Source organism: Lathyrus oleraceus, chromosome 5 (assembly GCF_024323335.1).
Source record: "Lathyrus oleraceus cultivar Zhongwan6 chromosome 5, CAAS_Psat_ZW6_1.0, whole genome shotgun sequence".
Classification (NCBI taxonomy): Eukaryota; Viridiplantae; Streptophyta; class Magnoliopsida; order Fabales; family Fabaceae; genus Lathyrus; species Lathyrus oleraceus.
Genome location: NC_066583.1, coordinates 142,352,542 through 142,362,421, shown reverse-complemented (window position 1 = coordinate 142,362,421; position 9,880 = coordinate 142,352,542). Strand labels below are relative to the sequence as shown.

Genomic DNA, 9,880 nt, shown 5'->3' with positions numbered 1-9,880 from the left:
TAAATAGGAAGCCAGACATATCACATTCATAAGTCTCACCATTGACGTGAGCTTTGATTTTGTAATGTGATGAAGATGACATGTTTTGTGAAGGTTTTGTGAAGATATTGTGATGGTTTTGTGAAGATATTGTGAAGATATTGTGAAGGTTTTGTGAAGATTTTGTGAGGGTTTTGTGATGATATTGTGATGGTTTTGTGAAGGTTTTGTGATGATATTGTGAAGGTTTTGTGAAGATTGCTGTGAAGATATTGTGAATGTCTTTGTGAAAATGTGTGTGCATATTTATACTGCAAGATTCCGACACATCTTTGCATGCATGTCTTCAACCAAGCCTTCCCCAAGAGCAACGCATGCAAAACTTGGACACGTGTAAAGCATGCAAGAAACCAAGCCTTCCCCAAGAGCAACGCATGCAAAACTTGGACACGTGTAACTTGTCTGTCAAAATCTGGTTGAAAACAGGTAGAAATTCTGGTTTATAAACCTGGAAAAAATGTGGTTTAAAACAAAAGCTTCAAAAATTTTCGTATACCTTAGACAGCGCTTTTGTAAAAAGCGCTGTCTAAGGGGGGGATTAGAAAGCGCTTTAGGCAAAAGCGCTGTCTAAGGGGGGGCTTAGACAGCGCTTTTTGAAAAGCGCTGTCTAAGGTATACCTAAAAAAATTAAAATAGGAGGGTCTTAGAAAGCGCTTTTGGCCAAAGCGCTGTCTAAGGGGGGGGGGGGGGGGGGGGGGGGGGGGGCTTAGACAACGCTTTTAAGATTTAAAAAAACGCTGTCTAAACCTTTAGCAGCGGAGGTTTAGACAGCGCTTTAAAGCGCTGTCTAAGGCTAAAAAAAGCGCTGTCTAAGGTCTTGTTTGTTGTAGTGTTTGCATCATCATATTCCACCAAGTCTTCCCCAAGACAAGACAACTCCCACCTAGTCTGCACCAATGCATGCCAACACTACCACCTAGCCTGCACCTATTCTGCAAGATTCCCACGCATGCCTTCCACGTGTCACACCTTTGCATCATCAGATTCCACCAAGTCTTCCCCAAGACAAGACAACTCCCACCTAGTCTGCACCAATGCATGCCAACACTACCACCTAGCCTGCACCTATTCTGCAAGATTCCCACGCATGCCTTCCACGTGTCACACCTTTGCATCATCAGATTCCACCAAGTCTTCCCCAAGACAAGACAACTCCCACCTAGTCTGCACCAATGCATGCCAACACTACCACCTAGCCTGCACCTATTCTGCAAGATTCCCACGCATGCCTTCCACGTGTCACACCTTTGCATCATCAGATTCCACCAAGTCTTCCCCAAGACAAGACAACTCCCACCTAGTCTGCACCAATGCATGCCAACACTACCACCTAGCCTGCACCTATTCTGCAAGATTCCCACGCATGCCTTCCACGTGTCACACCTTTGCATCATCAGATTCCACCAAGTCTTCCCCAAGACAAGACAACTCCCACCTAGTCTGCACCAATGCATGCCAACACTACCACCTAGCCTGCACCTATTCTGCAAGATTCCCACGCATGCCTTCCACGTGTCACACCTTTGCATCATCAGATTCCACCAAGTCTTCCCCAAGACAAGACAACTCCCACCTAGTCTGCACCAATGCATGCCAACACTACCACCTAGCCTGCACCTATTCTGCAAGATTCCCACGCATGCCTTCCACGTGTCACACCTTTGCATCATCAGATTCCACCAAGTCTTCCCCAAGACAAGACAACTCCCACCTAGTCTGCACCAATGCATGCCAACACTACCACCTAGCCTGCACCTATTCTGCAAGATTCCCACGCATGCCTTCCACGTGTCACACCTTTGCATCATCAGATTCCACCAAGTCTTCCCCAAGACAAGACAACTCCCACCTAGTCTGCACCAATGCATGCCAACACTACCACCTAGCCTGCACCTATTCTGCAAGATTCCCACGCATGCCTTCCACGTGTCACACCTTTGCATCATCAGATTCCACCAAGTCTTCCCCAAGACAAGACAACTCCCACCTAGTCTGCACCAATGCATGCCAACACTACCACCTAGCCTGCACCTATTCTGCAAGATTCCCACGCATGCCTTACACTTGTCACATTTTTGCATCATCAGATTCCACCAAGTCTTCCCCAAGACAAGACAACTCCCACCTAGTCTGCACCAATGCATGCCAGCACTACCACCTAGCCTGCACCTATTCTGCAAGATTCCCACGCATGCCTTACACTTGTCACATTTTTGCATCATCAGATTCGACCAAGCCTTACACTTGAAAACGAGTATAAATAGAGGGTCATTCTTCCAAGTTTTCATCACCCACTAACACTTTTATTCAGAGAACTCCGGCGAAACTTCTCATCCACCCCACTTCGTTCTACATTGCAGTCATGTCTCTTCTTATCATGGGCCAAGAACACAGAGGCACTAGGGCAAACATTGCCTCATTCGTAAGTTTTTCTTGAACATTGCCTCTTTCGTATGTTTGTAATTAGTTTTTTAAAAGTCCAATCTAATAATTGTTTATATTGTTTGTTTTTAAAGGATCCCAAAAAATTTCGTCAACGTTCACACCCAATGCCTTATCCAGACCCATGGTGCGTACCTTACATACAGCGTGCGGGTTTCGGTCATGTTATGCATGTCGTAAATGCCACAATTGATGTCAAATTCATTTTGGCTCTGTGTGAACATTGGAGACCTGAGACACACACTTTTCACCTACCAACTGGTGAATGTACCGTCACATTAGAGGACGTGTACATGCTTTTGGGTCTTAGAATAGATGGTAAGCCTGTCACCGGAAATGTTCAACAGCCTAACCAAATATGTGTTCAAATGTTGGGGGTAGATCTGGTCGAGGGTGAGGGGTCTGCCAAAGCAAGGGGTCAGGGTATTAAATTATCTAGCCTACAATTGTACCACGACTCCATAACTTTGACTGAGGAATCCTCCGAACAAGAAAAAGTCATTTGCATGGGAAAGTAGAGAGTTTCTGAGGAAGCTTTGCATTGGAAAGGTGCGAAAAGAGAGTTGTTTGTTACTATGATTTGATTTGAGTGGTTTGTTATTGTACTTTTTTAATGATTGATGAAGCATGCAATGGTTCTGATATGATATGTTTGTGTAACAGGAGATTACTTTCAGAATTGATTACACCGTGCCATCAATAAACAGGGAGTTTGGAACGGTTTTTCTTGGCGACAAAAATGTTGCAATGCTGGTTGTTTCTCAAGGATGGGCAAAGGTTGAATACTGTGTGATTAATGTCTAGATGTGCATGTGTTGCTTTTGGATTATTTTTTCTGTCTGAATTGGATTGATGAGTTGTGGGATTGTTCCTGCAGGTTAGAGAGCAGGGACAGCAGAAAGGAGAAGTGAGTCCATTCCTGGCAGAGTTGTTACGGCTGGAAGAGCAAGCTAAACAAGAAGGCCTTGGTCGTTGGAGCAAGGTTTGTCTGGCTTTTCCTTTTTTCAAAAACTTTGTAATCAAGTTGCTGCTTTTGCTGCCGTGAATGAAAATCAAATGTTGGTTCCTTGATGTTCTTGCAACTTAGTTTTACTAAAGACTGAGGTGCAATGTTTTGGCATCCATGTTGATGACAATAATTAGCTAGTATTTTCTACTGTAATTTTCTTGAGCTTACTTTATCATCCAATATTTATAGACGCCATCTTCTACTTCCCATTTAAATTAAAAAGATAGCGTGATTCTGGAATGCTATAGAAACTAGAGACGTGTAGTTGTCATTTCTGTTTATATAATTGAAATCCTCCACGAGTGAATCATATGATGTTATGATGATCGCAGGTTCCAGGTGCTGCCGAGGCATCCATCAGAAATCTACCACCATCTGCCCTTGGTGATGCTAGCAACTTTGATGCAATGGGTTTGTTAGCTAAAAGTAAGGGAGTACCAATGGAGGCACTTGTTGAGCAGGTTCGTGACGGAAGTACTCTCCGAATCTATTTGCTTCCGGAGTTTCAGTTTGTCCAAGTTTTCGTTGCTGGAATCCAGGTACATTTCATAATTGCTCTTTTGGCTGCTACCATTTTTTCTATGTGTGCCACTTATTGTTTTCTCTTTACATCAGTCGCCACAAATGGGAAGGAGAGCTGCACCTGAAACTGTTGTTGAACCTGAGGTAACAGTTGATAGCACTAATGGAGATGTCCCTGCAGAACCTCGAGCTCCACTTACATCTGCCCAAAGACTTGCTGTTTCAGCATCTGCTGCTGAAACTTCAGCTGATCCTTTTGGACCGGATGCTAAATTTTTCACTGAGATGCGTGTATTGAATCGAGATGTAAGCAACAATCCTCTACAAGTTATATTGCTTTTGCATTTCTGGGGTTTTTCTAAGTTCCAAAATGGGTATGCAGGTTCGGATTGTCCTGGAAGGTGTGGATAAGTTCAGCAATTTGATTGGGTCAGTGTATTATCCTGATGGTGAATCAGCAAAGGACCTGGCATTGGAGCTTGTTGAAAACGTATGTAATATGTTTTGAATAGAGAAATATTAGCATGATTTATTTTGTCAAAATCGAATCTTGTTGGACCTAACTTGTTTACAGCCATGGTTTTTATACTGGAGCATCACTTCATTATTTTTTGAGACTAAAACAAGTTGGGATCCTTTTTGTGGTTGTACTTAACTTGAAGGGGTCCAAGATGGGGCGGGTGCATGTTGGCACATGGATTTCATCATATATATTTAACTAGTAGGATCTATTTTGTATTGAAGTTCCATTGGAATCTTTGATTACCTACCTACTACCAAGTACCAACTCAGTGGGTGTGAAAAAGAAAACACTTGTTATAATGCTGGCTGTATTCTACTACCAAGTACCAACTCAATGGGTGTGAAAAAGAAAACACTTGTTATCATGCTGGCTTTATTTGCTTGAATGGAGTACAATCTGAAAATATTTCATGATTCCTTTTCTTCTGAGAACAGATTAGACAAAATGAATTACAGATGTTCTATCATTTCTCAACTGTATTCATTCTATATTTTATAATTATTTACCTTAGTTTTAATGCAATATCTTTAGGCAATATCTATTGCATGGCATCTAGGTGGACCTTGGTATCCCAGATTTCTCCCTTGTCAATAGATTATGTGAATGTCCTAAAGTCGCTTGATAGTTTGTGTTAGGTGGAGCCCGGACAAACTGTTTTTCCATGTATTTTATCTGATGAAATGTCTGTTAATATTTGCTGTAATGTAAGTCTTTCTCAATTTGATTTTTTCATCAAATAGGGTTTTGCTAAATATGTTGAATGGAGTGCAAACATGATGGAAGAAGATGCAAAGCGGAAGCTGAAGTCTGCAGAGCTCGAGGCTAAGAAAAGTAGGTTAAGAATTTGGACAAACTATGTGCCACCGGTTTCAAATTCCAAGGCAATTCATGACCAGAATTTTACTGGCAAGGTAAAATATGCCTCATATTTTTATGGCAATGGTAATTTATCCAGTGAATTAAGCAGAATTTTACTGGCAAGGTAAAATATACTCTCATATTTTTATGGCAATGGTAATTTATCCAGGGAATTAAGTGTATATTTATTTCTTGAAATTTTCAGGTGGTTGAGGTTGTGAGTGGAGATTGCGTCATTGTTGCTGATGATTCTATTCCATATGGCAGCCCACAAGCTGAGAGGCGAGTTAACCTTTCAAGTATTAGGTGTCCAAAAATGGGCAATCCTCGTCGAGATGAAAAACCAGCTCCCTATGCACGTGAAGCAAAGGAATTCTTGAGAACACGCCTCATCGGTCGTCAAGTACGAAGATATCTTGTGGACCTTCTTTTAATATCATTGCTGATTCAAGCTACAATTGATTGCCTCTATTTTTCAGGTGAATGTACAAATGGAATATTCTAGGAAGGTTGGTCCAGTTGATGCAGCTGGAGCTCCATTGGGAGCTGGTGATAGAGTAATGGATTTTGGATCAGTCTTCCTATTGTCCTCTGGGAAAGCTGACAATGACCAAGCCCCTTCAGCTGCTGCTCCTGCAAGTCAGCAAACTGGGTTGAATGTCGGCGAATTGGTAATTGGTCGTGGCTTTGGAACTGTCATTAGACATCGTGACTTCGAAGAGAGATCTAACTTCTATGATGCTCTTCTTGCTGCTGAATCACGTGCCATTTCTGGAAGGAAAGGGATCCATTCTGCCAAGGATCCTCCAGTGATGCATATAACTGACTTGACCACGGTTTGCAAAATTTTAATTATACTGGATTTTGTTTCTTACTTCGAAGCTTAGAAAGTGTAACTCAAGTCTAACTGTTTTCTTATGTTTCATATTATTAGGCATCGGCCAAGAAAGCCAAAGATTTCATGCCTTTCCTGCATAGAAGTAGAAGAGTTCCTGCTGTAGTGGAATATGTCCTCAGTGGTCACCGTTTCAAGTTGTTGATTCCTAAAGAAACTTGCAGTATTGCTTTTGCATTCTCTGGTGTCAGATGTCCTGGTCGTGAAGAGCCATATTCTGATGAAGCAATTGCACTGATGAGGCGGAGGATAATGCAAAGAGATGTTGAGGTAATTTAGTTGCTTTCTGAGCTTAAGATTCCCGAGTCCGAGTGTGTAGTTTTATTTTACCGTTAAACATTTAACTTCTGCAGATTGAGGTAGAAACTGTCGATAGAACTGGAACATTCTTGGGATCCTTATGGGAGTCGAAAACAAACGGGGCGGTTGCACTACTCGAAGCCGGTCTTGCAAAACTACAAACCTCCTTTGGCAGTGACAGGATTCCTGATCTTCGTGTCTTAGAGCAAGCCGAACAATCTGCTAAGAGTAAAAAGCTGAAAGTAAGAATGGGGTCCCAAACGAGGTTTGTGATTATCACTTTCTTTTCGTGTTAACTTTTCTAAAAAAATTTGTTCTGCAGATCTGGGAGAATTTTGTTGAAGGGGAGGTAGTACCCAGTGGTGCAAATGTTGAAACCAAACAGCAAGAAGTACTTAAGGTGTGTTGGATTGTGGGTTACTATATTACTACTGAAAGTACTAGTGACTCCTTTTTTGTGTTAATGGGGAATGACTTAATCTACTGTCATGCATTCATAGGTAACTGTTACAGAAGTCTTGGGAGGTGGTAAATTTTATGTCCAGACTGTTGGAGATCAAAAGATAGCATCCATTCAGAACCAACTAGCTTCTTTGAACCTGAAGGAAGCTCCTGTGATTGGTGCTTTTAATCCTAAGAAGGGCGACATAGTCCTCTGTTATTTCCGCGCTGATACGTCTTGGTATCGGGCAATGGTAAGTTCCAATATGAAATTTTTGTTTTGCTTTTTACATTCTCCCCCTACCAGTGTAGGCATTGCAATCCTGTGGGCAAAAACATGTTGCCATTATAGATTAAGTACGAAGCAGATTAAAAATATATCACTTGATGATTGAGTCACAGCAACCTATTTCTTTCATATTTTTCTCTTTTCTGGATTCCTTATAGTCAGTTTGAAGGAGATATTTTGAATCAATTTGTTTGGTTCAATTTTTAGTAGGGGATATTTTAAATTATATTTAATCACAAGTTTCTTTTTTTCCTACTTTTGTTGGTTACTCTTTTTCCTTTTATTGTTGTTGTCTCTTCTTGCACAATTGTTTCTCTAATTTTTGAATCCCTTGCTTCCCATTTTTACTATGTTGACCTCTTTACAAGCATTTAGGTTGATATTGCATAAATATGTCATATATTTTATAAACATTTTGTTTATTATCATTTTTATTTTTTTGCATAAATGATGTTAACCGGATTCATCTTGTTACCATATTATTTTGCACAATCTAGCTGCTTAAAAATATTTGCACAAAAATATGATTGACCTGGGATTATTGAGCATGATATTCCCGTTACATGATTGATACTTTATGCACAAAGTTCCTTATGACCACTTTTTCCAAGTTCCTGCATGTCACAGTTAATGTGATGCAAAGTACTCAATGCGTGCATCAATTGTATATCACCTTGTGAAATGGTAGTGCCACATTCCTTTGTACTGATTATTCATGTTTGAATTGTTAAGGTTGTCAATACGCCTCGAGGACCAGTTGAATCTTCGAAGGATGTGTTTGAAGTATTCTACCTTGATTATGGAAATCAAGAAGAAGTACCATACAGTCAACTGAGGCCTCTTGATCCATCTGTGTCATTAGCACCCGGCCTTGCTCAATTGTGTAGCCTTGCATACATTAAGATACCAAACTTGGAAGAGGATTTTGGTCAAGAAGCAGCTGAATACTTGAGTGAACTCACTTTAAGCAGTGGAAAAGAATTTAGGGCCATGGTTGAGGAGAGAGACACTACCGGAGGAAAAGTGAAAGGGCAGGGAACTGGACCAGTTATTGCTGTAACTCTTGTTGCTGTCGATGCTGAGATCAGTGTCAATGCTGCCATGCTTCAGGTTTTTATTTATTGCTACCAACTCTTGCTTGAAATGCTTCAAAACTATTGCTAGAACAAAGAATACTCACAATCACAAAACACATACCTTTGAACATTTTTGTTTTCTTGTACTATTGCTTTGAACAAACAACAATCACAAACACATACCTTTGAACATTTTTGTTTTCTTGGAATTCTCAGGAAGGACTTGCTAGGATGGAAAAAAGGAACAGGTGGGATAAATCAGCCAGAAAGCAGGCCCTTGATAATTTGGAAATGTTCCAAGGAGAGGCAAGAACCAGCAGGCGTGGAATATGGCAGTATGGAGATATTCAGTCTGATGACGAGGACACTGCTCCTCCACGAAAACCTGCCGGTGGCCGCAGATAAGTGTAACGGGATGAATAAGTTATAAAATATATAGACATCTTGAGAGAGAAAATGATTCAAGTTATAGACATGAGTTAGAGAGAAAAAGAAGAAAATGCCGTGTATTTCCTTTGTAAGTTTTGTTTTGTTTTTGTTTTAACTTTTATTGTTAGATTTGGCTGAACAATTTTTTCCATAGATGTCATAATAAGGTACATGCGGCAGGGTTCTTTTTTAAAAAGACGGCAGAGATGTTTTGATTATTTAAGAAACTGTGTCTTTCCTTTTTTACTGTGGTGTTGTTTGGTTTTGGATTTAGTACGAATTTAGCTTTTTATTTTTATTAGTTTGATAAAAAATTTATTATAAATTTCTTAAACAGTATCCTTGGAGTACTTGCATGGTTTCTTTTGGCATAGGGTAGAAACTAGGCCAAAAAGTTGAGTTAAAAGTGATTATTTTCTATTTAAACAACTTAATATATATGTGCTGGTCTGTTGAAATTGCCGTGAGTTGTTTCATGCATTTTTTTTCAAATATTTGTGGTCAAAGCTAGAAATATGAAGCTTTGATTGAAGACTTCAAATTGCTAATTGATTTCAAAGCTAGAAATATGAAGCTTTGATTGAAGACTTCAAATTGCTAATTGATTTCAAAGCTAGGAATGCACTCATTCCTGAATATCCAAAACTAGTGATTACATTTCCCAAATTGAAAATTTTCAAGAAATTGAGTTTGCTAAAAACATATTTCCTTATAAGATCTTAAGGAAACGCATCAATAAGACCGTTGAGGTTCAAAGAGTAACTATTAATGAAATAGAACAAGTGGAGTGGAGAGTAACTATTGTAGAGGATTTCAGGCATTTCAATCAAAATTTTGATAAGAAATTGAAATTTAAAGTTTTATTTCACACTGATGGTGAATTGTATAAGCAATTTCTGGATGATACTTCAACAAGATGCTAAGGTGAAACCGATGCCTATATATTCTTAGATGAATTTCCTAAAGGCATTTGTATGGAAGATGAAGCAAGTAAGAAAATGAAGTGGGCATTGAAGTATTAGAAAAGTATAATACTTGTGGTGTGTGCATGCATGTG

General features: G+C 39.9%; 1 protein-coding gene across 1 annotated transcript; it reads left to right on the top strand.

Annotated features, from left to right (window-relative positions):
• Positions 1-2,882: 2,882 nt before the first annotated feature.
• On the top strand, positions 2,883-9,069 carry LOC127078757 (ribonuclease TUDOR 1). The gene is made up of 15 exons (XM_051019189.1): positions 2,883-3,030; positions 3,145-3,258; positions 3,359-3,463; positions 3,823-4,029; positions 4,106-4,318; positions 4,395-4,502; positions 5,276-5,446; positions 5,599-5,796; positions 5,873-6,229; positions 6,328-6,558; positions 6,642-6,830; positions 6,911-6,988; positions 7,089-7,283; positions 8,051-8,428; positions 8,611-9,069. The coding sequence occupies exons 2-15, from the start codon at positions 3,229-3,231 to the stop codon at positions 8,797-8,799; spliced, it is 2,649 nt and encodes an 882-aa protein (XP_050875146.1). The 5' UTR covers positions 2,883-3,030; positions 3,145-3,228; the 3' UTR covers positions 8,800-9,069.
• The last annotated feature ends 811 nt before the right edge of the window (positions 9,070-9,880 follow it).

Bases quoted from the DNA above. Each gene is read 5' to 3' on its own strand.
- LOC127078757 (XM_051019189.1), top strand. From the start codon at position 3,229: ATGCTGGTTGTTTCTCAAGGATGGGCAAAG. The intron at 3,464-3,822 runs GTTTGTCTGGCT...TGATGATCGCAG, and splicing joins GCCTTGGTCGTTGGAGCAAG to GTTCCAGGTGCTGCCGAGGC. The intron at 8,429-8,610 runs GTTTTTATTTAT...TGGAATTCTCAG, and splicing joins TCAATGCTGCCATGCTTCAG to GAAGGACTTGCTAGGATGGA.